Here is a 26,950-nt window from a genome sequence, read left to right on the forward strand (position 1 = left end):
AGATTTGCATAATATGGTTTGTGCAAGCAGGGGACGAACTTCTTGCTAGTCTTGGTCTCCCTCAACCCCTTTATAAATATAGTATTATTATCACTGCCTGTATGATTTCATTATATAAATTGCATTGAGTGTGTCGTCACAGGTTTACTGTAATGCAGAGAGCAGCGAGTCTTGAGTAAAAATTAAGCATTGTGGGTTAGTCCTGTTGGGTACTATTACTGCTGTGTCCCTTCTGACTTGTTTGGGATTTCCAGGAACAGAATTCTTGGATCTGTTTAAACCTAAGGACATTTTAAGAAAGGGCTAGGCCTGAGAGCCACAAGTGCCTTTGTAAAGGCAGTAGGTGAAGGCAGAGGTGTTGATACCTTCCTGGGAGAGGATCAAAAGAGACAAAGGCCTCCTTGCTGCCTGGAAGGAGAAAGCTGCAATAATTACAGTTGCAGGGTTAAGGGTAGTGGGAGTTGGCACCCAGATCACTCCAATGTGCAGAAGAGGTCTGGGTGCATGGAGTGTCCCTTACACACAAGATTGTAGTACACTTTCACACCCTTTGTGCGTGGTTTGTAACTCTGTTTGCCATTATCTGTATTGCTTGTGAGATTTACTGCTGCCCTCCTTTGTATTTTTGTAGTGAGCGCTTATTTTCTGTTTTTCTAAACAACAGAAAATGTCAGGCTTGTTCACGATCCGTAAAACTTAAAAGATAAACTTTAAGGAGCACTTATTAGTTTTGCTCCTATATAATATGAAGGTGCAATTCGTTAATTCTAGCTATACTCTGTATAAAATTATTAAAAAAATGTATATCTATTTATTTTTAGCGGCCAAAAAAGTAAACCACAAGGTAAAACTAATTTCTCCCAAATAATATAAATCACACTAAGAATGTCAGTTTGTTATTTGGCTTTATCAGTGTAACTGCAATTACCAGTTATAGCCACCAGAGGCTTTGATTCATGCTTGTTTACCCTAAAAGAGCCAAGCTCTGACTACAGTTGAGTTGAAGAATGTTTCCGAATTACACATATTTTAACAATTTGCTGCTAGACAAGTTAATTTGTTGCCTCAGCAGTGCTGCACATTTATATAAATTCAATTGGAGCTACAATTTGGTAGAATTCCCTAGATCAACCAGCTATTGGTTCCTACCTGCCTAGCTTTGTATCTGTAATAACACTGTACAAAAATGAGTTACTGTTATTACTCATACCTGGATTTTTTTTATTTATTTTAATAAATTAACCGCTGAAATACATCTGGATTATTTACTCAACTTTTTAAGTGTAGTCCTCAAATACTTCTATATTTAACCCCAGGGATCCCTTACCCTGATTACCCTTTTACATGGAGTCAGTTTCAAGTCTGTGACAATTTAGCTACAGCAGAAGAAGGGCTACAATGACTTGACACATTGAATCCTGCTATATGTCAGTGCTCATAGCTTATTGTTGCACAGATTGTTCTCATGTTGTGCAAATATTTTGGACAGATGGTAAGGACCAAACTTCTGGAATAAAAGGGAATCATGACATGTCACACATGTAATGTGTCCTTAAGGGGTTAAAGGGACACTATAGTCACCCAGGCCACTTCAGCTCAATGAAGTGGTCTGGGTGCCAGGTCCCTCAGGTTTTAACCCTGCAGATGCAAACATAGCAGTTTCAGAGAAACTGCTATGTTTACATTGCAGGGTTAAGCCAGCCTCTAGTGGCTGTCTTCCGGACAGCCACTAGAGGCGCATCTGCTACGCTGGAGGCATATTATGCCTCCATCACGCAGAGCATCCATAGGAAAGCATTGAAAAATGCTTTCCTATTGACAGCTTGAATGCGCGTGCGGCACTTGCCGCGCATGCGCATTCGGCTCTGCTGAGGTCACTAGCGCCGAAGGAGCCCGGCGATGGAAAAAGGAGCCCAGCGGGAGGGGGGACCACTTAGTTTTCCTGACACTATAGTGATCCTTTAAATTCCCCGTTATGACATCCAAATTAGAGGGGGTAAGTTTTGTTTCCAGGGGAGTCCTGACTGCAGAAAGACTGCATGCATAGCCTCCTAGAACCTTACATCTCTGACAGGAAGCTGTAGTTGCTATGGTGCTTGGTGAGTCCCTTTAATAAAACTGACTACAATCCATTGGAAGACGTACAGATTTTAGATGTAATAACTGATGTTTAACCTTTTTTTTTTTATATAATAATTTTTTTTGGGGGGTATACCAGGACAGGAAGGGCTACTCTAAAAAAAATGTGTTGTTGTTTTTTTAAGTACTGTTTTTTGGTTGGAGTAACTATTTACATTTCTACATTTAAAGGTTTCATGTTCTATTTTTTTTTTTCATGTCTAGATGAGCTATACAAGAGCAAACCGTTAAAGTGGAGCAGTAACTTATATGGAAATTACAGTATTGAAGAAAACACATAGAATGTGTTTACATTTTCATGTAGTACTCGTTTTTTGTTTAAATGTTAAAGATTTAGCAACAAACATCACAATCCAGTTCAGTCATTGGCACAAGGGCACACAGTGCATTGCGAGGAAGACAAGAAACAGAAAAAATGTGGAAGATTTATTAAAATGTTCTCACAAAGAAGAGTAAAATACTAAAGGCCCAGCAAACCAATCTGGTAAATTTGAATGTATACAAAAAAAAAAGAAAAACCCTAACTTAACAAAACCTCATAACACATGTACATGGAGGGTACTCTTGTACTTGTGAGACATAGCTGAACACAGATATGTGTATTTTATTGCAGTAAACCCTAACAGAATTATGACATTTACAATTAACATGCCATTTACTTGGAAAATAACATTTTATTTCTCACCCTTTTTTTTTTAGGTTTTATTCATATTAAATAATTTTTCATATATAAATATTTGGTGTAAAATAAAAGCCCTATTTCTCCTGAAGAAAAATATATATAATCAGTGTGGGTGCACTTAAAGCGGCACTGTCATGCCGAATTTACCTTTCTCCAATCGATTCCTCTTCTGTCCCTCTGTCAGGATCTGTTCTTCATTTCTCCCTGTTTGCTCTAGTTTTCTTTAAAACATAAGACAAAGTACTGACTACTTGTCTTATGGAGGTTTCCTACCCCTGACCATCTCTGACCAGAGGAGGAGCTTCATTTCCGGTGGTCAGAGAAATTATCCCACAATTCTCACCTTTCCTCCATGTTCCTGCAAAGCCTCCTTTCACTTTTCACGAACAGGACGCCGGCAAAACTGCCGAATTGCGTCCTAACAGAATGAGAACAGTTTCTCCATTCGTGTTAGAACGCAATTCGGCACTTTGTTCGGATTGGAATTTCATACTAATGAATGAAACTCAGATCTTATTCGCATCTTGCAGCCGCTTAGTAGATAGCTCCCTAATTCCCACGGTATTAGTGAGCTATCTACAAAAGGCTGATAGGCCTAAATTGGTCTTTCAGCCACATTTACTAATACTAAGTAAAGATTACTTAGTATTAGTAAATTCAGATTTTTAGAAAAAGGAAGACATCAAATGGTAAGTTTTATTTTTATTCCCCCCTCACTAGTTTTAGGGTGAGGGGGGGTAGGTAGGGGATTATTTTTTATTTGGGTGGGGGAGTGACTAGGGGCTTGGGGACCCTTAGTCACCTTGGAAGGGGGAAGGGGGGCATTTTCATTTAGGGCCCCCACCCGCCGCTCAGGGGTGGGGACCGGGGGAGGACAATAGGTTCACCCCCCTTAATTTCCTTTATGAGCCCCATCCGCCGCTCAGGGGTGGGGGCTGGGGAGGAGGACAATAGGTCCCCCCACACTCATTGTCTTTCATGGCCCCCACCCACCACTCAGGGGTGGGGGCCGGGGGAGGACAATAGGTTCACCCCCCTCATTATCTTTTAGGGCCCCCACCCATCCCTCAGGGGTGGGAGCCGGGGGAGGGGGGGTACTAGTTTTTTGTTTTTTTTTAAACAGTGAGCAGCTTTAGGCTGCTCACTGTTTAGTAGACATACCCCTACTCGCAGTATAGCGAGTAGGGGCATTCGGGATATTTTAATCTCCCTTATGCTATTATGGGGGTCATATTGACCCCCATAGAGTGAGGGAGGGCATGGGGGGCTTAGGAAGTGGCGGGGAGCACTGTGCCGCTTCTATCTTTACATTTTACAAGGAGGGAGCTGCCTGCCGGTAGCTCCCTCCTTGTAATAAACTTAACAAACAAACGAACACTGATATTCAGTGTTTGTTTGTTCGTCTGACATTTCTAGTCATTCATTCATCTTTCTGACGAATGAGGAGTCCCGTTCGCATGCCCAAGTGTTTAACTGGGCATGTGCGGGAATATCACAGAGCTATCTAGTGTGGGCAGATGACGTGTCTGCCCCTGAACATAGGTCCGGACACAAAATAAAGTAAAAAATAGGTAATATGAGGAGCTTAGGGGCATTTGGGGGTGACTAGGGGGTCAGTTAGATATAGTGGAGTCGGGAGGGGGGATTAAAAAAAAAAAACAGGATTCGGCCATGACAGTGCCGCTTTAATATGAAAGAGGCAAATTATGACTGAAAACAACATATAGCTCAAATTCAAGTTTTTGTTTTGGTTCAGAACTTAGACAATTACCTTCTTCCATAAGGGGTTAAATGAAAGAAATAAAGCACACAATGATTAAGATGGTGCCAAAATGAAGGCGCTCAGTCCCAAGAAAGAGCTGAATACAGCAATGTGGAATTCTACACTTGTTTTTTATTTTTTATACCTTGCAAGACATATTTGATCTGTATAGGGGATACAGTCCTTAGAAAATGATGGTATGGTAACACTTTAAGGAAACAGTTGTGCAATACATTTTGACCCAAGAACCCTACCCCTTCCATCAAAAAAGCATCCATGCATCATACTTGTATGTACAAAGGGGATTAGAAATGTACAGTAAATTTGTCTCACTGCAGGGCTGTTAAGGTTCACTAACAATGAGCATTAAAGATTTTTCCACAACTAGTAATTTGCTTTCCATGTATATGAACCTTTGTGACACTGTTTTGCAGCATCAGTTGCGCTCACTGATAAATATTGGGAGCTCTGGTATGAAAACATAAAATACAATACAAGAACATGATTCTTATTATAGTATATATTCCCTTCCCTATAAAAGGGAATATCGAATCTGTGTACACTGGTATTTGGTAGCTTTTTGATAACCTCAAAAGAAAAAAAGAGGGACAACAAATAGTGCAATATGTAGCAATAGTTAAAATGTTTGTATAAAGTACCGTATATACTCGAGTATAAGTCGAGTTTTTCGGCACATTTTTTGACTTTTACTTATACTCGAGTCAATGTCTGTATTATGGCAATTTACATTGCCATAATACAGACAAGGGGCTGTGTAGGAGGGGGGCTGGCAGGAAGCTCTTACTTACCTCTCCCGCAGCTCCTGTCAGCTCCCTTCTCCTCCGCGCCGGTCCGGTCAGCTCCCCTGTCAGCTCCTAGTGTAAGTCTCGCGAGAGCCGCGGGGTCATAGCGCGGCCGCGAGACTTACACTGGGACTTGCCGAGGGAGCTGACCAGACCGGCGCGGAGGAGAAGGGAGCAGACAGGAGCTGCAGGAGAGGTAAGCGCTCTCTGACAGCCCCCCTCCACTGAACTGCCAATGCCACTGGACCACCAGGGAGTGAGAGCCCCCTCCCTGCCATGTATCAAGCAGGGAGGGGGGACGAAAAAATAAATAAAATATAAATAACAACAAAAAAATTATTAAAATAATCATTAAAAAAAAAATAATAATAAAAATGCCCACCCCCCACCAAGGCTCTGCAACACATACACAAACACACACTGCATCACACACACACACACTGCACACATATACACACACTGCATTCATACACACACAATGCATTCATTATATACACACACTGTAAATAAATATTCAATTAATATAATTTTTTTAAGATCTAATTTTATTTAGAAATTTACCAGTAGCTGCTGCATTTCCCACCCTAGTCTTATACTCGAGTAAATACGTTTTCCCAGTTTTTTGGGGTAAAATTAGGGGCCTCGGCTTATATTCGGGTCGGCTTATACTCGAGTATATACGGTATAGAGAGGGCCAACTCACACTTTATTGAAACATAGAAACATAGAATGTGACGGCAGATAAGAACCATTCGGCCCATCTAGTCTGCCCAGTTTTCTAAATACTTTCATTAGTCCCTGGCCTTATCTTATAGTTAGGATAGCCTTATGCCTATCCCACGCATGCTTAAACTCCTTTACTGTGTTAACCTCTACCACTTCAGCTGGAAGGCTATTCCATGCATCCACTACCCTCTCAGTAAAGTAATACTTCCTGATATTATTTTTAAACCTTTGTCCCTCTAATTTAAGACTATGTCCTCTTGTTGTGGTAGTTTTTCTTCTTTTAAATATAGTCTCCTCCTTTACTGTGTTGATTCCCTTTATGTATTTAAATGTTTCTATCATATCCCCCCTGTCTCGTCTTTCCTCCATGCTATACATGTTAAGATCCTTTAACCTTTCCTGGTAAGTTTTATCCTGCAATCCATGAACCAGTTTAGTAGCCCTTCTTTGAACTCTCTCTAAGGTATCAATATCCTTCTGAAGATAGGGTCTCCAGTACTGTGTACAGTACTCCAAGTGAGGTCTCACCAGTGTTCTGTACAATGGCATGAGCACTTCCCTCTTTCTACTGCTAATACCTCTCCCTATACAACCAAGCATTCTGCTAGCATTTCCTGCTGCTCTATTACATTGTCTGCCTACCTTTAAGTCATCAGAAATAATCACCCCTAAATCCCTTTCCTCAGATGTTGAGGTTAGGACTCTATCAAATATTCTGTACTCTGCCCTTGGGTTTTTACGTCCAAGATGCATTATCTTGCACTTATCCACATTAAATGTCAGTTGCCACAACTCTGACCATTTTTCTAGTCTACCTAAATCATTTTCCATTTGGCTTATCCCTCCTGGAACATCAACCCTGTTACATATCTTAGTATCATCCGCAAAAAGACACACCTTACCATCAAGACCTTCTGCAATATCACTAATAAAAATATTAAAGAGAATGGGTCCAAGTACAGATCCCTGAGGTACCCCACTGGTGACAAGCCCAAGCTTCGAATATACTCCATTGACTACAACCCTCTGTTGCCTGTCACTCAGCCACTGCCTTACCCATTCAACAATATTGGAATCCAAACTCAAAGATTGTAGTTTATTGATAAGCCTTCTATGTGCAACAGTGTCAAAAGCCTTACTGAAATCGAGGTAAGCAATGTCTACTGCACCACCCTGATCTATAATTTTAGTTACCCAATCAAAAAAATCAATAAGATTAGTTTGGCATGATCTCCCTGAAGTAAACCCATGTTGTCTCTGATCTTGAAATCCGTGTGTTTTTAGATGTTCAACAATCCTATCCTTTAACATGGTTTCCATCACTTTCCCCACTACTGAAGTTAGGCTTACTGGCCTATAGTTGCCCGACTCCTCCCTATTACCTTTCTTGTGAATGGGCACAACATTCGCTAACTTCCAATCTTCTGGGACTACTCCTGTTATCAATGATTGGTTAAATAAATCTGTTAATGGTTTTGCTAGTACACCACTAAGCTCTTTTAATAGCTTTGGGTGTATTCCATCAGGTCCCATTGACTTATTTGTCTTTACTTTTGACAGTTGAAATAGAACCTCTTCCTCTGTAAACTCACGTGTAATAAATGACTCATTTATCCTTTTTCTTAACTGAGGTCCCTTTCCTTCATTTTCATCTGTAAATACCGAACAAAAATATTCATTGAGGCAGTCAGCTAGACCTTTATCCTCATCTACATACCTTCCTTCTTTTGTTTTTAATCTAACTAATCCTTGTTTTACTTTTCTTTTCTCATTTATGTATCTAAAAAAGGTTTTGTCCCCCTTTTTTACTGACTGTGCTATTTTCTCTTCTGTGTGTGATTTGGAAGCTCTTATAACTTGTTTAGCCTCTTTCTGCCTAATCTTATAGGTCATTCTGTCTTCCTCACTCTGGGTTTTTTTATAATTACTAAATGCTAACTTTTTGTTTTTTACTATTTTGGCTACATCTGTGGAGTACCACAGTGGTTTCTTGATTTTTTTGCTTTTACTGACAAGCCTAATGCAATTTTCTGTTGCCTTCAGTAGTGCAACTTTTAAATAATCCCATTTCTTTTGGACTCCATTTAAATTGCTCCAGTCTGATAATGACTCCTTTACACATATTCTAATTTTGGAAAAGTCTGTTTTTCTAAAGTCTAAAACTTTTGTTTTTGTGTGGTGTGACTCAGTCACTGTTCTTATATTAAACCACACTGACTGATGATCACTGGATCCTAAACTTTCACCTACAGTAATATCTGATACCAAATCTCCATTTGTTAACACTAAATCTAGTATGGCCTCTTTACGAGTTGGCTCCTCAACGACTTGTTTTAGAGACAATCCCAGTAGGGAGTTTAGAATATGTGTGCTCCTGGCACAAGTAGCTATTTTTGTTTTCCAATTTATATCAGGAAGATTAAAGTCACCCATGATGATAACTTCCCCCTTCATTGTCATTTTAGCTATTTCTTCAACTAGTAGATTATCTAACTCTTCAATTTGTCCTGGGGGCCTATAAATCACACCTACACGAGTTACTGTGTGATTACCAAATTCTAACGTAACCCAAACTGACTCTATGTTCGCCTCACTAACCTTTATTAGCCTAGATTTTATGCTATTCTTTACATACAGGGCCACCCCTCCCCCTTTCTTGCCTTCCCTGTCTTTTCTATATAAAGAGTACCCTGGTATTGCTATGTCCCAGTCATTTTTCTCATTATACCATGTCTCAGTAACAGCGACTAAATCTACACTATCAGTTGCCATTATTGCCACAAGTTCATGGATCTTATTCCCTAAACTGCGAGCATTTGTAGACATGACTCTAAGCTTATCATTTTTTAACACACTTGCTACAGGCACCTTCTGTCCTTGTTTTGGGGGACAATTGGATTGATGTTTTATCACCCTTTTGCCCCCCCCTCCTAGTTTAAATACATCCTAGCAAAACCTCTGAACTGCTCACTGAGAACATTTGTTCCCTTTTGAGAAAGCAAAGGCAGAGAATTTCATAATCAGAAAATGGGCACACGTGTTGACGGGAAATACAAGTGGCAATCCAATAAAAATGCTTAACTATGTTTACATGTTTTTTGTGGTTTGCCAAAATTGATGGCATTACATACTTGTTTCATGCCATAAAATGAAATAACACACAAGCAATGGAATACAAACACAAGACCATCCATCTGCATGCCAAGGGATTTAATATAAACACAAAATGTTTCTAATGAAAAAAATACTGCGTCTCCGACATCCTGTGTTCATAAGTCTGTCATATACCAGGAACCAAAATATCAGTCCATCTGTTAAAGCGCAGCTGCCTGTTTCCAGAAAATTTCAGACTGAGAGACAAACATGTGAAAGAAAATCTTCCCGAAAAAGAAGAAATATAAAACACTCTTAGTACGTTTATGGGTGTCCTGTGTGACTATGTGATATGTGGCTCACTGAAAAAATATTACAGACCAGGACTGCTACAATTAAAACAGAACTGTCACTTCCGATTGCCATAGCTTTCTAAAACATAAGTTAGCTAAAACTTGTGCTTTTTTTTTTTTTTTTTTATTTCTTTAAATTTGTAAAGAAAATAAGTATAAGGCTGTTCTTGAACAGTCTGACAAATTCCAAATCCTCAATGTGAAACAGACAGTCTAAAATATTAAATTAATTGAACATATGCAACATATCTCTAGGAAACCAACCAGCTGCACAATCCTCCATCCCCCTGCTGTAGGTTGAGGATAATTAATCTAGGCATTTTAAGGACCCTTTCCAACTAAGGAAACTCTATAACTTGGTTGTGTTCTATAACCCTCAAATGCAGTAGGGTAGTGGGAGGTTACAAATATAGGAAACTCATGTTCTTGTTCTATTACATGATCTGTGAGATAGAACCTTTAAGTGAAGTGGAGGGACCTGCTCAATGGTCCCCATGTTTCCACACCCAAACAGTTTTGAGTTGTGTGCATTGGAGATTGGCTGAACTCCCAATCTCATTTTCCATTTATTGTAATATTTCTAGTTTACCAATTAACATAGGCAGAGGACAGGTGTGCATCGGGATAGGCAACCTTCGGCTCTCCAGATGTTGTGGACTACATCCCCCATAATGCTCTTACACACATAATGCTGGCAAAGCATCATGGGAGGTGTAGTCCAAAACATCTGGAGAGCCGAAGGTTCCCCACCCTATGCTAGTTTTGGCAAGTTAAGGGAAAGGTTATGAAGGGAAGGCAATGTCTACTTATACTATCAGTGGGTTAACTTACTGTTGTGAGAATTGGGCATGCCTTGGACACATACTCTGGATGGTGTTTTGACACTATTTGTGTCTGGATATTTCTCTGCCTCTTTGTTAATAGTAACCTGCATTTCCACAGTTTATGAAATTTGTGATTCAGCAGCATTTGGTAAATCTGTTTTCCTGGCACTGCAGAACCCTGTAGTGCCCCCCTCTCCCTCCCACCCCCATCCCATTTTGCTGAAGGGGTTAAAACCCCTTCAGTGACTTACCTGAATCCAGCGCCGATGTCCCTCGGTGCTGGGTCAGGCTCCTCCCCCCGCAGACGTCAGCCGACAGGGGAGACCTAATGCGCATACGCGGCAATGGCATTATTCAATGCTTTCCTATGGGGATTCTGGCTATGCTGGAGGTCGTCATGCATAGCGTGAGGACATCCAGCGTTGTTTAAAACACTTTTCGTGTTCTAAGAAAATGGAAGTCCCTATAGTGGCTGTCTGATAGACAGCCACTAAAGGAGGACATAACCCTGCAAGGTAATTATTGCAGTTTATAAAAACTATAACGCTATAGTGCACTAGTCCATGGACAGATTAGCGTTCCCCCCCCCCCCAAGCTGCAATAAAAATGTTTTACTTCGCTTTAACACAGTGCCGAAATTCCCTTGATGCAGCTGCGCTCTCTCCCTCCTGTGACATCATCCATCAGGCGTTGATCCAATGCGACGTTCTACGCAGAGGAGCATTGGGGCATTATGTGCATGGGCAGCAAGTGCCGTGTGCCCATCCAATCATATGCGTCTCATAGGAAAGTATTGAACTCAATGCTTTCCTATGAGCTGCATTTGGTCACATGACAGAGTTTCACTTGGTCGTTGTAGTGGAAGCACATTTAGTGGCTGTCTGGAAGACAGTCTCTAGAGGTGTATTTAATCCTGAACTATAAATATGATGGTAGCAGGCAATTTACCAACTATGCATGGTTAGTGTGATAACTTTGCAGCACCCTTTGTTAACCAAATAGAAATGTGTACATTTACATAATGTTGGTATGTAAATTAATGCAACCAAATAAGCAGTTAAATATATATACTTTTACTTTGTATGGTGCTCAAAAGAGTTACTTTTGCATTTGAAATGGTTTTCAACACATGTTTAAGGACAAGTCAATAAAAGCTAGCCTTGTTCTTAATAAAGTATTGTGCGCTAGTTCCATTGGAAACTGTGGGTCTTTCCGGGTCTGTTTGGGGATTCTAATAGCAGATTTTTCAGACCTGCTTCCTGGCTGCACCATTCCCTACTATCAGGGACATGTTGCATGCCTGAATGCCATAAACATCTTTGTAAAGACTGTGGCAAAAGCTAGGCTTTTGTAAAGGATTGGAGATAGCGTAGGCAGAGGGGACGATACCTGCCTGAGAGAAGATAATCCGTTCCAGAGGTTAGCCCAGCTTGAGTAGATATAGCTACTGGTATGACCCCTGGTCTCAGTAGCGGTACCCACTGACATACATACCCGGTGGCATCTTGTTATCATAAATATTGCAGTTTCTACAAAACTAGGCTAGAACTACAGGGTCACTGCACCCAACCCACTTCACTGAGATGAAGTAGTCTGGGTGCATTTAAATACTTAGATACCTTCCAACCTAAGTTTAAAGGGATTACCTGTACTCAAGAAGCAGCAAACGTTTAGGCCCGCTCTGTACTCCACGCTGTAACAATGCACACCTTTATGGCACTGTGATCAATGCAGCACCTTCAAAGTGTCTCCATAATGGCACTCAATGTTTTTAACCAAGCTATTTTAATAGTCACACCGAAACCGCATCACAAATCCTGCTAGCCGATAACAATGTGCGTCTCCAGTGCACATCTTCAATGGGGCACTTCTAGTTTAAGAAAAAAATAACAAAATACCACAGCGCTCAGCCCTTCATATAAAGGGTGCTCTTTAGTTATGGATTGGCTATGGGGAACAAAGCAGTGTGTTACTCTGTTCCTTCCCATAATTACAGAATAATACACAAACCCAACACAATACAACTGATACAAAAGCAAAAACAAATGTTGTATACAGTCACTCTTGCTTCCATTCTCAAAGGCACTGACAGAACAAAGGAGTTTTCCAAGAGTATATGCAAATTTATAAAACAAGCAGAGAAGCACTGAATTCATCAGAAGACCTCCACAAACATAAACCCCATAAGAAATGTAAAAATGCATCACATGTATGCCTGTATAATAGATTTCATATGCAAGTATTAATGGACCAATTTGGGCATCAAAATGAAGTTGTTATGATGCCAGGAGGTCCATGGCACTGGCTCACCTTTAGGGGTTAAACTGTTCTCAAATGTTTTGACACCAAAGTCTGTGTTCCAACATTGAATCTCCATGCCTCTCTGTCCTACCATTTTCTCAAAATCTTTACACTGGATGGCTGTTGCAGAATCGGGCAGCAGCACCGCTCATTGGCTGAGAGCAGTCAGCTGACGCTCTGAGACAATTAGTGACTCCCCATTCATACAACTTGGTTTTCTTTTCAAGCCAGTTTTATAAATGGCACATCACTGATTGGCTGAAAGCGTCAACTAATTACTCTAAGCCAATCAGCGGCATTGCTGCCCGATTCTGCAAGAGAAACATAGAAACATAGAATGTGACGACAGATGAGAGCCATTCGGCCCATCTAGTCTGCCAAAATACTTTTAATTAGTCCCTGGCCTTATCTTAAGTCTAGGGTAGCCTTATGCCTATCCCATGCATTCTTAAACTCCCTCACTGTGTTAACTTCTACCACTTGAGCTGGAAGGCTATTCCATGCATCGACTACCCTTTAGAGCTTTCCAGTTTAAACATTTTGACAAAACAGAAGGACAGAGAAGCAAGGAGATGTGGTGCTGGAACACTTTGGGGTTACACTTTTTGATAACAGTGTAACCCCTTAAGGTGAGCAAGCTCCTTCTGGCACCATAACAACTTCATTTAATTATGGTGGCCAGAGTGTTTCTTTAAGACATCTATCTGGTTACTGCTTTGTTGCTGTAAGGCAAGCACATTTCTTCATTTGCTTACACAAATCAATCCAACAAACGTCCCCTGAGTCAATACACACATCTTCCAAATGCTAAGTGCAAAATATATACATTAGCTCAGCTGTCAGAAACATACCACTAATCTAATATAATGGAGATCCAGATTGCATTCATAGTTTAGATAAAGGAAACATTTATAGCATAAAACTGCCACTTGGGAGAAGGCTTCTTAAATCAATGCCGCTTTCAATTTATTTAAGAGTAAAATTTACAAGTTGTGCTGATTTATTTTGTGTCATCAGTAATATTTGTCTCTTATCCCTAGTATGTATGAATGTAAGGGGTGTGGCCAAACTAGGGATGAGCCAATGACACACAGGGAGCATGGCACAGAATGCATGTGGACAGAGAATGAACCAGTGAAACAAAAGGTGGCAAAGGCAAAACAGGGTCAGGTGTTTTGTTTGTATGTGTGTAAAAGATAGCAGACAGTCGTAACATAATGTCACTGCCTTTTCAGATTGGTGGAGATCATCATCCGCCATGGATGGAACAGTGGCTACAGTGGGTTTAAAGGTAAAGGAATATCCTATTTTTTATAGTATGGGGGAGGGGCTAACTTTAATAAATTTCCCTTTAATTCAATTACTGCAACTAGGGATGCACCGAAATTAAAATTCTGGGCCAAAACTGAAACCGGAAATTCAGGATGTCCTTTGGTGAAAACCGAAACCGAAAATGACTTTTTTTACCCCAAATGATTTTAAAATAGTTATTTATATAATTTTATTAATATTAGACTTTTTAATGAATTCAATGACTCTAATATGAAAATCCACAAGCCAATAAAATAAATAACCACACTTTTATTGAAAGTAACACACCAAAATTGGACAGAAAATAACTTAAAAAAACAATATAAACAAAATATGTTAAATCTGTTTGTTATGTAGAACTAAATAATATATTGTTGATATTTATTTAATGTCAATATACATTCTTTATTCAGTTCTATATAACAGAATTAGATTTAACAGATTTTTTTATTTTTTTTTAACCAAATAATGTATAGTCCTAGAAAACTATTAAATGCAAAACAATAAGGGCTTAAAATCTAAATAATTTTTATATATGTACATATATAACAAAATTTCCTAAGTGTATTTTGACATTAATATATATATATATATATATATATATATATCAAAAAACATTAAGATTGAAAATCTGCTGCCTCCCGTCCCTTCTAAACAAAAAAGGAGAACAGCTAGTGGCCAAAGACAACCAGCGTAGGTGTGTGTCAGGGGAATCCTAAAAGGGGATAACCCTTACATACGTATTGAATAAAGAAAAAAAAGGAAGACCTAAGGAGAGAAGAGGACACTCCTCCTCCCTCCACAGGGTCAACCAAAGTAGGAAACCCCAACCTTATAGTAATGCTAAAACTTAACCTTTAAACATATTAAGATTAAAATGCAAATACAATTTTCATTTTAGTGGGTTGCATTATATATACCTGCCATCCACACCCAGAGTGACAGTGTAGGATTGGCTGAGACTGACAAGGAGGCAGATCAGGGGCAGAGCCAGCATGATTCAAATACAGCCCTGGCCAATCAGCATCTCCTCATAGAGATTAATTGAATCAATGAATCTCTATGAGGAATGTTCAGTGTCTGCATGCAGAGGGAGGAGACACTGAATCAGAGGATGCTGTGCACAGTGCTGCCCTGTGCTCTGCTGACAGCAGATCTGAGTGGATGGAGGCATATTATGCCTCCATCAACTCCGAAGTCCCTCTGGTTCACTCTGAGTGACTGCAATTGGAGGTGTTCCTAGCTTTCAATGTAAACACTGTCTTTCTCAGAAAATACAGTGTTTACATGAGAAAGGCTGCAGGGAGCTATAGTTCTCACCTGAACAACCTCATTAAGCTGAAGTTGTTCAGGTGACTATAGTGTCCCTTTAAAACAAAAGAAACATTAGCAGACTCACAGTTGATGACAGGCCTGCTTGCTGCTGCCTGCTATTGAGGCACTGATGCCGCGGCACTACCTGCATCCAGTGTCTGAGGCTCATAGTGAAGCACTGTGTGAAGGCAGACCGGGGGGAGTGCGTCCACACGGTGCAGCGTTGCATGGCTCCGCCCTTCTCTTCCTTCACATGAATATGTTGTGATGCTCATCCGCGGCTCAAAGACACCCCCCAGGTGAGTGGCACACGGGGCGGACCGCCCCACAGTTAGTAAGCAACTGGAGAGGAGGTAAGTTTCAGCAGACTTTACCTTTTCTCAGCGGAAATAGGATAGGCCTATTTTCAGCCGGAAATTTCTGCAGCCGAAATTTCGGTGCATCCCTAGCTCCAACACATCTGTATTTTGAAGCAGACTGGGAGCTGCCATTGCCTTTTCCTACGTGCATTGCACGGACTAGGATTTTAATTTCAAATGTATCCTTATCTTCGAAGTTAAGGATATTTCTAATAGATCTATATTATATTCTGTCCGCAGGTTTCTTTACGAATATACATGAATCAGTTGGGGAAGAAAGAAGTGTAAAGAAAAAAAATAAATAAACATCTTTACAGGAACCCTAATAAAGGGAGAGCCTAAGCACCATAAACACTACAACTCACTAATATAGTCTTATAGTGCCTAGGTTTACGAATTTTATGCGTTCTCCGGGATGTTTCTTATTGTGAAAGATTTGTAAACTGAAAAGCTGTTTCCCATAGGAATGCATTGAAAACCAATTGATCCGTTCTGGAGGTCATAAAAAAGTCAAAATGAGCAGGAATGGAAACCAGCCCACAATGCAGAACACACAATAAAAGGCATGCAAACGACGAAGCTCAGCTCCCTACCTTTCCACAGCTTGAGAAATGCACCAAAAAGTCCCAAAACAATTGCAAACAATTTCCAAAATGGCTCCAAAACTCAATCCAAAAGCCGCTCCAACACCTCCACACTCGATGCCACGTGCTACCCACAGGCTCCAGCATGCAGGGGGCGGTGCTATAAACCTCCCAGGTGCAATGCATCCTGGGGAAACTTGCTTTGTATTGTGAAATTTTTTTGTAAACCGAGGCATTATTTTCAATGGATTTTCATTTGTAAACCAAAAATGATGTTAACCGGGGCATTTGTAAACCGAGGTCCCACTGTAGTTCAAAGCACAGAGAAGCATTGAAACCGATACTTTCGAAGTACAGTGCTCGTCACCCATGCACTGTTTGGGATTATTTATAACACACTGCTTGGCAGTCAGGCTGACAACTAAAAGAGCTCCAATGGTTCAAGCAGAAGTGAAGACCTTCCATAGGCAAATTTTAGTCAATGCTTACTAATGAGAAGTGCTTAACTTGGCAATCACTGCAATTGCCACTTTTGAGGCAATTGCCGCACATGAGCCTATTTTCTCCTTGTATGTAGTGTATATATTAAAGTGTTGAAGATTTAGAGTTTTAGAGAATAAACCTATGAAACTTATCAACAAACACACATACACTACCAAACAGAAAGTTTACGCAATATATATACACACACACATATATACACACAATTACCTCTGCATATCTACACACAAACTGGCAGTGTCTTAATAATACAAACACAAAAAAACTTTTCTTTACAGATCAGTATTTATAGTCATCTTTTCTAAACAATTGAGTGCATGCTTCTACATCCACAAGTCACATTCATTTCGCCTTTTAAAAAAAAGTCTTATTCTGTATTAAAAAAGAATGGAAACCACTTTAGTGAGCGCATTCCCTCCCTGTTGAATTTTGTAGATAGAAATTTGTTTTTTTTTATGCAATACATTTTCAAAAATAAAAATAAAATATGCCAATCTCTAGCCACACATTACAATAGTACATTGCAGTGTGGCAAATCCATGCCAATTTACACAACATCTATGGTTTACAGTACAAAATTTGTGGATGTTAGATAGGAGGGCACACTATAAATACCACTAATCAAAGCAATTACATATCAGCAATCCAGTAATACAAGCAATAGACACAGGAGAGTTTGTTTGGTCTCCTATAGCCACCCTTTGGCTATTTTAGTCTGAATTTTGCAGCTAGATTTTCAGTTCACTACAAGTTGACATTTAGTGACAAACTGAACATGCTCCACTGATTTATACCATGGTCAATGATAAAGGTATAGTTTTATTGTTCCTGTTCAATTTTCTGCCAGTTGTCTTCACAAGGGCATTTTCTGGGTGAACATCAGTACACTGTAATGTTATTTAAAAATGCAAGACTGGTAGCAATGAATCAAGCTTTCATAGAAAGAAAGAAAGAAAGAAAGAAAGAAAGAAAGAAAGAAAGAAAGAAAAAACAAACAAACACCTTTTCTTAGGAGTCTAATAAATAAATAAGTAAATAGCACTTTGAATGCTGCTGCTGCAAAAAAAAAAAAACACAGACTAAATACCATACCCCGTATCGGTGGGACCAGTCTGATATGTTTCGGAGATGTTCTCTCTGTAATGGCACAAGATGAGCAAAAACCAGCTTGAGAACTGAGCGGGGACCCACCGAAGGGCAGGCTATTTCAGCTGCTGCCCGTTCTCAGTATTCTTTTGCGACCCATTTTTTTGCTCTCCATAAATACCAATATCCTTTGATTAAAATGCCATAAAGCAAGAATGATGCCAAAGGAATCTGCCACAATGATAAAGTAAAATAATAAAGTGCATGCCTTTATTTGAAAAGCTATATGTACAGAGTCTAAAGATCTATAGCTAAATGTATAGCTGTCTGGATTTTTCAGTACAATAATAGGATAGATTTCGAGTTGCTGTAAAATCCATTCAACACAATTTAAAAAAAAAAAAAAATGATTATTTACATACGGACAGGTACAAAATATGATCGGACACTAAATAATGAATTTAACCCCTTAAGGACCAAACTTCTGGAATAAAAGGGAATCATGACGTGTCACACACGTCATGTGTCCTTAAGGGGTTAAGAGGGAAATAAATTAATTGACTGAACATGGTGTAAAAAAAAATGTCACACTGATGCATTTTTCACATGACCGTTCAATTCATTTAAAATACCAGTTGTTTAAAAGCTACTAATATTCCACAGCATGGTACAAAACTTTAAAAATAAACTGAAAGGTAATGAACAGTAAATGAATTGGAAAGTGATGACCTGGACAAGCTAAAAACAACACCAGAGTATAAATTAAATAAGCATGACGCGGCTGCTCTTGTCTGCACATCAATTTGCTGGGTAGATGGTAAAGAGAAATGCAATGAGCATATATAATAACAGTCTTTATGCACATGGAATATGCATACAGATAAATCATGTGTCAATGTTACACAAAGGCAAACTTCCATTCATAATGTCATGTTTAACCAAGGAAGTTTAGGGAAAATGTACAGTAAACCAACAGCAAAAGAAAGAAGAAAAGAAATACATATAATTTACATATACACTCACCCCACGATCCTTGCAATTGTTATTCCAATGGATTATTAGCATCAGTACTAAATAACTTTGGCCTAAACTGCATCAAAGCCTGAGGGGCGCACTCGATGGCCTTCTTTCAAGGCAATAATACTAATAATATATATATATTTACACACACACACACACACATATATATATATATATATACTAAAACTATTATATTCACATCTCTAAAAAATATTATGTACCCTTTTATTAAGGTGACAAACTGATCATCGTCTTCATTACATATAAACTATAAACAATCCCTCCAAGTGGCAGTGATGAGAGAGAGTACATATACATTACACGCACACACACTTATTTATCACTGCCACTAGAAGGGATTGTTTTTAGTTTATATGTAATGAAGAGAATGATCAGTTTGTCACGTTAATAAAAAGGGTACATATTAATTTTTTAGAGATGTGAATATAATATAATAGTTCTAGTTCGTGGTCTAGAAATCTAGCAGGTAAGCAACTTTTCAATAGTTGTGCTGGACTTCAGAATGCATTACCAATATTAGTGTTAATATACTATCAACACATAAACAAGTGAACTACAAACATATTCATGTAAAATAGAATAAAGTAGATGATGGATAAATAGATTCATTTTCTATTGGAGTGATGGATATTTGAGAAGAAGACTGCAAATTTAAGAAATGGCATCAACTCTGAGTACCAGGGATAAGCGAAAATGAATGTTGTTGTACACTAAATTGAAGATTGTAACAAACTGACAAAAGGAGTTAAGAATTTTAGCCCAATATAAAGCCGATGTAATCATCCTCTATCTCTGGGCTTAGGAAGAATCCTATTATATTGATTTGTGAGTACAGTCCTTTGCTTTTTGCATCTGTTTTTGTGGGTAGGGCCTAGGGTTTCTTAAACTGAGCGCAGCAGCCCTACCCAAGACGCACTCCTGAATTGTCTACTACTGAATTGTGATGGTTATGTAATATTTACAGTTTACTTCTGATTTTCAAAAAAAGAAACAAAAAAAAACTGTTAGGGTTTAAAAGAAATAAAAATATAAACATTCTGGCTTTAAATCAAAACAGCATGGAAGGAAATGTTGAAATATTGCCACCATGAAAAAACAAACACCAGGGTAATTACCAATAGAGGTCTAGAAATAAATCTGTGAAATTAACCAAAATATGTAAATCCTTAAAAATGCCAAATGATTAAGAACTGATGAAGAATGTTACTATTTATGAAGCATTGGATACAACTGTGGTACTTTCTTTATATTTTATGATTTATGTATTTTGTTTTTTTACACACAGAGGTTTATTTACTACACGGTGAACTGTAGTGAATTTAAAATGGAACTGCAACACTTAAAGGGTTATTTACTAAAAAGTGAGAAATCCAAGAGAATTTAAGGCCAAGGGAGCAAAACTGAAGGTTTGGCTGACTTTGAGAATTTTTCAAGTTTGAAAATTCACTTTGACTTCTCACTTTAGTGAATAATCCCGTGAGGCTGTAATGGCCACGTTGTAGAATATTTCCAAACCAGCAACTTTTACTAAAATTCCCATTTCTACCGTTTGGTGTTTATTAAATGAAGCTCGGGGGGTAAAACGTCAAAGTTTTTGTTCCGTTTCTGAAGCAGTTAACATGGGGGGGTTGGCTGCAGGCAAGGCAAGTGTTTCCGGATATTTATCTGTTTAGGGATTTCCAGACGATTTCACAATATCCTTGAGAATAACCCTTCACTTCCTCATGCAGCGCTCAGCAATGGCAGTCAGCGAGCTAATTCGGGGCTGCCCAACAAGAGTTACCTTTAGCCTTTCCTGTCTGCAGCGAATGATGAACCACAAAGAGCAGAGGCATTTTACACAACGATTACAGCCCCCAAAGCAAAGCATGCTGACAGACAGAGAGAGGAAACGCCAGCATTCCTATCCCTGTGTGCATGGAACGTTCTGAGACACATGCAGAACTTACAGCGAAACAATGTAGCACAGTGAAAAGGCATGTTACCTAGAAGCTGATCGCGGGTCATTCCCCCAGCTATCTGATCCACGACACCCCTGGATTGCCCTGCCACATCGTATTATGTGCGGCGTGTGAGAGCCTCAGACGTAATCTGTCAGGCTTAGGGAACCTAGGAATCCACCCCCGCTATCTCTCCATAGCAACAGGAGCTACTCCGGGCCACCCCCTGCCTGACGCAAGCAGTCTCCGCTTGGATGACTGCCAGGAGGCCACAAATGTCAGCAGTCAAAACAAGTCCCCTTCCTCTCCCCACCCCTCTGTAACCCTTTAGCGCGTCAGGGGAAACACAGCAGCTAAACTACCAGCCTCCAAAACAAGCAGAAAGCATGGGAGAAGCCGTTTGGTGCAGCTGATACATTTAGACACACACTCACTCTGTGTTTTGTCTTGTTATATTTATAATTTGTTTTATTATTTGTAGAATCCCCAAGTACTTGTTTATACATTTTGATTTTTTTTTTTTGTTTAGTGCAGAGTTATTATCAGGGTTGGAGTTCGTTTTAGGTTTAGGGTAGTGACTGTAGGGGTTATGGCTGCACTAGGACATAACTAGGAACCACCTAAATAAAATGGCAACTCAGCAATGTAACTCCCACATATATCAGACACTGACAGGGAATTAGAGCCCCCAAACCATTCATTATGGAGAATTTTAGGAAATGCTTTCAGGTTTAACCAAGTCAAGAGGTGTATTTGGTATGGTATCACAGTAGTGACATCATTTACAGAGATATTTAAAGAAGCACATTCTTCTATGACATATTACTGTAAATGAGGTCACCCACTGCATTAGAAACATGTGTCAATTTAGAGTCCTTGAGACAAATAGCCATGGTACAATATACAATGTGCATGCAAATTATATAAACAAATACAGACTTATACTCAATGGTTATTTTATTGGGTACACTTATTATCCATGGCTGTAATTTAAGAAAGCAAGGTTACGTTTTTATTCGCCTAAGTCGTACAATGGATATGACACATGATATAAATGGCGTTGTGATACCAATAATAGTGGCAACCGAAAAGGATTACATCTCAAATACAATGGATCACTTGGAATTTTCAAGTCACTAGTATACAAAGAATGATACTATAAAAATCATTCGATGTGTGGTAGTACTGAGGGCAGAATAAATCATATTAATATAGTGTGACAAATGCACAGATGGTGGTTTAATAGTGTAAGTAATAATGTCTTGGCACACAGGCAATCTGGGCGTTATTTGAATGATAGAGCATATAGGAAACCACAGCCTACCCAATTTCAAAGTGATACAAGTAATACGCAATGTCACACAAATGCATTATCTCCAATTGGTTCCATGATTGTGACAGGACGTTAACTTGAATGGCTTGTAATACCCCTAGACCTCATTCCAACAAAATATATTCTGGGTTGGGGTGGAGCAAAAAAAGGATCATTAGAAAAACTTGGTCAAAAGTGTGCAAGCACTGATTAATGAAAACGAATGAAATTCAGTGCAAGAAATAAGCACAGAATTGACATTAGCCTATTGAAGCTACTTGAGGTGTTGTTACACATGGGACAGGAGCTTAAATATCTCCATATTTGAAAAATATCATAATGCACATATAGGGTTCCTGCATCATCACCACTTCCAAAAACTTAAGTGTCTATGCTGCTTGGAGTAACCCTTTAAATTACGTGGCCATTGGATCTGTGTATTGGTATTGCAAATATCTACATAAAATGAATACAAGCAGGTATACATTTAGAGAGGAGAGATGATATTACAGGTACATTTAAAAGAAAATTATGAGAAATACTGTATCCATGAAACAAAAAATATATAAAAGTTATGGAGAAATATATTACGTTTAATAAACATATGATAGCCCAGACACTGCATACCTGCCTAGATTGTGAATGCTTTGGTCTTAGTGGCCACATAATGAAGTTGTATATTATATAGGGTTATATTGCCTGGATCTGGATCCATAATATTTCAAACAAATCCAATGATATTTGAGACTCCCAAGTGATACCTTTAATTGCTATTATATGTGTGAAATTGTAGCTTTTATTTTATTTTTTTAATGTGTTGCATTATTATAATTTAGAATGTTGCCAGATATGCCTAGAACTGGCTCAGCATCATGAAAGCCAAATCCAGGACTGGAAAGGTAGCACTGGAACTTGCCTATATCTCAAAAAATGTCCACAATCAAACCTGGAACTAAATAATATTCGCTTCCAGTTTCATATCTGTGTAAATTATTACTAAAATATAGATAACACTTTGTTAAAGCGCGCAAGAAGTCAAATAGACTAAATATAGCAACATTGATGCAATAAAACAGAGATAATTTTAAAAACTCATATTGTATTATTATAGCCTTTATCTCTTCGTCATTGTGGCAGACAGAGGAGTATAACAACCTTATATGGCAGCAACACCACATTGATGGCATGAGTACCTCAATGACAAGTGACGTTTGGTAAGATCTAGATAGCTGATTTGCGGAGGCATTCCTAACAGTGTATATAAATAAACCCTCTTTTAATGTAATTGTTTCCTGAAACAGTTCATATGCGATTGAACAAATTATGACAGCAAGGAGGCTCTTAGTGGAACAACAACAAATCAACAACAGCTGTTTCTGCATCCTTCATTGGACCTGCTTATTCATATGCCAAAATACATTCAAGCTCGGGTTTAACCTTTAAAATTAAGCAAGGTATAGGGAAACAGCGATCGCCCATCTTTACTCTGCTGGACTACATTTAAAAGGAAGACAAAACTCATTTTTATTAGGATAAATATGTTTTTTCACTATACTAGAGCGTATAGTGCAACAGAGCGAAGTTTAAAATCTACTGACTTCATCACCCCATGATTCTCAAGATGCACCCATTCTCACTTCGTCATCTACAGATAAATACCACACAAATGCATATGTGCTTGGACTTCTTTCTATAATGTGCATAATGGGGATTAAATTAATGTACATGGAATGTTTTGGCTGTGCCTGGGCATACAAGCATACTATGTATATTAAAATATATCTAAAACCACTTTGGAATTAAAAACAAATAAAAAGTAGCACAAATCACTTTTAACGTTGGCTTGGACCCTGAGACAGTATATTTTATTTCAAATAAAGTACTAGCCTATCCACCACATACATTTTTTGGTTTTCTGTAGTGCACTCATATGAAACCCATACATGGCTGTATTTACATGTCAAGTGCCTGCAGGCACAGAATTATAACGCGCTCCTCTGCGTCTACTCCTCCCCCCCCCCACCCCTAAAAAAAAAAGAGAAAAAGCAGATAAAGTGTGTTTAATTAACTGGACATTGCAGAAATAAAAAAAAAAAATCTCTAAAATCATAAATATTTACATTTAAGAATTGTATATTTATATATGTATGAGCATATTTAAGCTTGTAATATGTTGAGTTTGAATCTGTGAGTATAGTGATTGCATGTAACTATGTAAATACACTCAGGGGTTAAAGGTAATGTTATAAGTGGTTAGAGCAGAGGGGGTGTAAGAGAGTTAGATGACCTTGGGTGTTTAGTGTTAAGTGGAATTAAAACTTGAGATGATTTACAATTGTGGTATAGGGGGTGTTTAGTGTTACTGGGTATAGAGAAGGTTGGCTAAGTTCAATATTGGGTTACATCTGGGACTAAAGAAAGTTAGTAACTGGGGAAATGGTGTTCAGGGTACAGTAATGTGGAGGGTTTTTTTTGTGTTTTTTTGCAAAGTACTTAGCAGGGTTGATAGCAGGGATGCAGGTATTGTTATAGAGTGTGTATCACTCTGAGATTTCCCTGCTCCTCCTGTAACAGAGTTCCAGTGTGAGAACATGTTAGTGAGCAGATGGGAAGTGATCCCTTCCACTTCTCGTCAAGCCTGACACAGAGACATTGGAAGACCTGGGGTACCCTCAGGGCCGGACTGGGGATACAAAGCAGCCCTGGAAAAAAAATCTATGCCAGCCCCATAAGGCATTGCGCCATACATTGTCGCATGTAATATGTAAGGCTATGTCTTGCCACCCCAGATGATTAATATATATATTGCCTTTTCTAATATAATATATTGGTCCTTTCAAAGTAAAACATTTAATTATACAGTAAGTATACTCACATGCAGACACAGACAATCTCACTGACACACACAAGCTCATTGATACACAGCCTCATAGACAAACAATTTCACTAATATACATAAGCTCATTGACATAAAAACACAAGCTCACTCACTAGCAGGCACACACACACATGCAAGCAAGCAAGCTCACTAGCAGGCACACACACACACAGCTTAATGTAGTGGTTCTGGTGTCTATAGCCTCTCCCTGCAGGCTTTTGAATGTAAACACTGACTTTTGAGAGAAAAGGCAGTGTGTACATTGCTTCCTAGTGACACCTCTAGTGACAGACACTCAGACGGTTACTAGAGGTGCTTCCTGTGTCAGTGCGGATTGGCTGAGATCATCAAGCTTGATGATCTCAGTCATAGAGGCAGAGACCAGCACGACGTTGGGAAAAAAAAAAGGTGAGTAAACACTATTTTTAAAAACACACACAGACACCACGACTGACACACACACACACAGCATGACACAGACAGACACACACACACACAGCATGACACAGACACACACACACACAGCATGACACAGACAGACACACACACACACAGCATGACACAGGCACACACAGCATGACACAGACAGACACACTCCCACTGACATACATACTTGTTGCTTGTGGGTGGGTGGGTAGACTGATAGGTGTGTGCTGGCGGCCGCAGGGAGAACTTGAATGGCGGCCGCAGGGAGAACTTGAATGGCAGCCGCAGGGGAAGCTCTTCTTCCGGCTGCTGGGGGAGCAGGCTGTTCTGTCTCTGCTCCCCCTCCCTCGCGCGCAGCTTAATGAGACCGGGGCCGGAATATGACATCATATTCCTGCCCCGGTCTCTTTCTAGCGCGCGAGGGAGGGGGAGCAGAGACAGAACAGCCTTCTCCCCCAGTGGCCGGAAGAAGAGCTTCCCCTGCGGCCGCCATTCAAGTTCTCCCTGTGGCCGCAGGTCACCCCGGCCCCAGGTGCCGACGGCACACCGGGAAATTTCCCGGTATCCCGGTGGGCCAGTCCGGCCCTGGGTACCCTATGCACAACCAGACCACTTCATCTCATTGAAGTTGTCTGGGTGTAGTGCCCCTACCTGTTTAGCCCTTCAATGTAAAACATTGCACCTGAGAAACTGCAATGATTGCATTACAGAGTTAACTCTACCTTTAGTGGCCATCTTTGACATAGTCAATAGTGGCATTTACGGGTTCTCAAAAGAGTTTCACTCCGTTAAAGAACATTGGATACCCTCACACTTTGCATGAGGACAACTAACATCTTCAAATTTCTCACAGGAAAACATTAAATCAAGCTTTAATACCCATGTGGCAAGCGCCACGCATGCACATTAGGTCCCATCATCGCCATGACGTCCTGGGAGGAGGAGACCTAGTCAGCACTGATGAAACTTTGATGCTGGAAAGTTTAGAAAGTTTTTTTTTACCCGGGGGAGGAAGGGACCTACATAACTAGGGGCAGGGACAGATTTGTATTCCTAATGCTATGGTGTTCCGTTAAAGTTGAATGGACTACAGAGTGCAGGATTTTTGCTTGAATATAAAGAAATATGCACTTTTGTGTTGGGGGCTAATTACAAAACCCCAGCATATGTGACTTCATTTCAATTCCGTGCAAAATGTATGTCTGTTGTCAGTGCGAACATTGTGCCTTCAACAGATGTAAGTAGATTTGCACTTAGGGGCAGCGTGCCCGCAAAGGACAGCTTTTCTCTCTCCTTACTCTTTCTGTGCTAGTTAGTTGTATTTTTTATTTATTTTTTAAGAAATAAATCTCCTCCTTCCCTTTGCTGGATCAAACTGCGTTCATATGCTCTGAGCTGGCAAAACGGTCCATTCAAATGCTTCTTTATGAGAAGCATTTGATTCAGACTATACAAGGCCTTTGATTTGCTTGATGCTGGATTAGAAGTACGTTTTTCTTTTTTCCAGGTTTAAGA

At 39.5% G+C, this 26,950-nt stretch overlaps 1 protein-coding gene across 2 annotated transcripts in view; it reads right to left on the bottom strand.

Annotated features, from left to right (window-relative positions):
* The window catches only part of HIVEP1 (HIVEP zinc finger 1), a 236,421-nt gene that overhangs the window by 111,992 nt on the left and 97,479 nt on the right, over nucleotides 1-26,950 (bottom strand). The window contains exon 1 of one of the 2 annotated variants that reach the window (XM_063451724.1): nucleotides 20,865-21,032. The exons of the other annotated variant lie outside the window; for it this stretch is intronic. Within the exon in view, the coding sequence (XP_063307794.1) occupies nucleotides 20,865-20,886 (22 nt within the window). The 5' untranslated portion in view covers nucleotides 20,887-21,032. Of the gene's footprint in view, nucleotides 1-20,864; nucleotides 21,033-26,950 lie in introns of those variants that run through there. 2 annotated transcript variants of the gene reach the window in all.

The sequence above is a fragment of the Pelobates fuscus genome, chromosome 4, assembly GCF_036172605.1.
Source record: "Pelobates fuscus isolate aPelFus1 chromosome 4, aPelFus1.pri, whole genome shotgun sequence".
In the NCBI taxonomy this organism is placed as follows: Eukaryota; Metazoa; Chordata; class Amphibia; order Anura; family Pelobatidae; genus Pelobates; species Pelobates fuscus.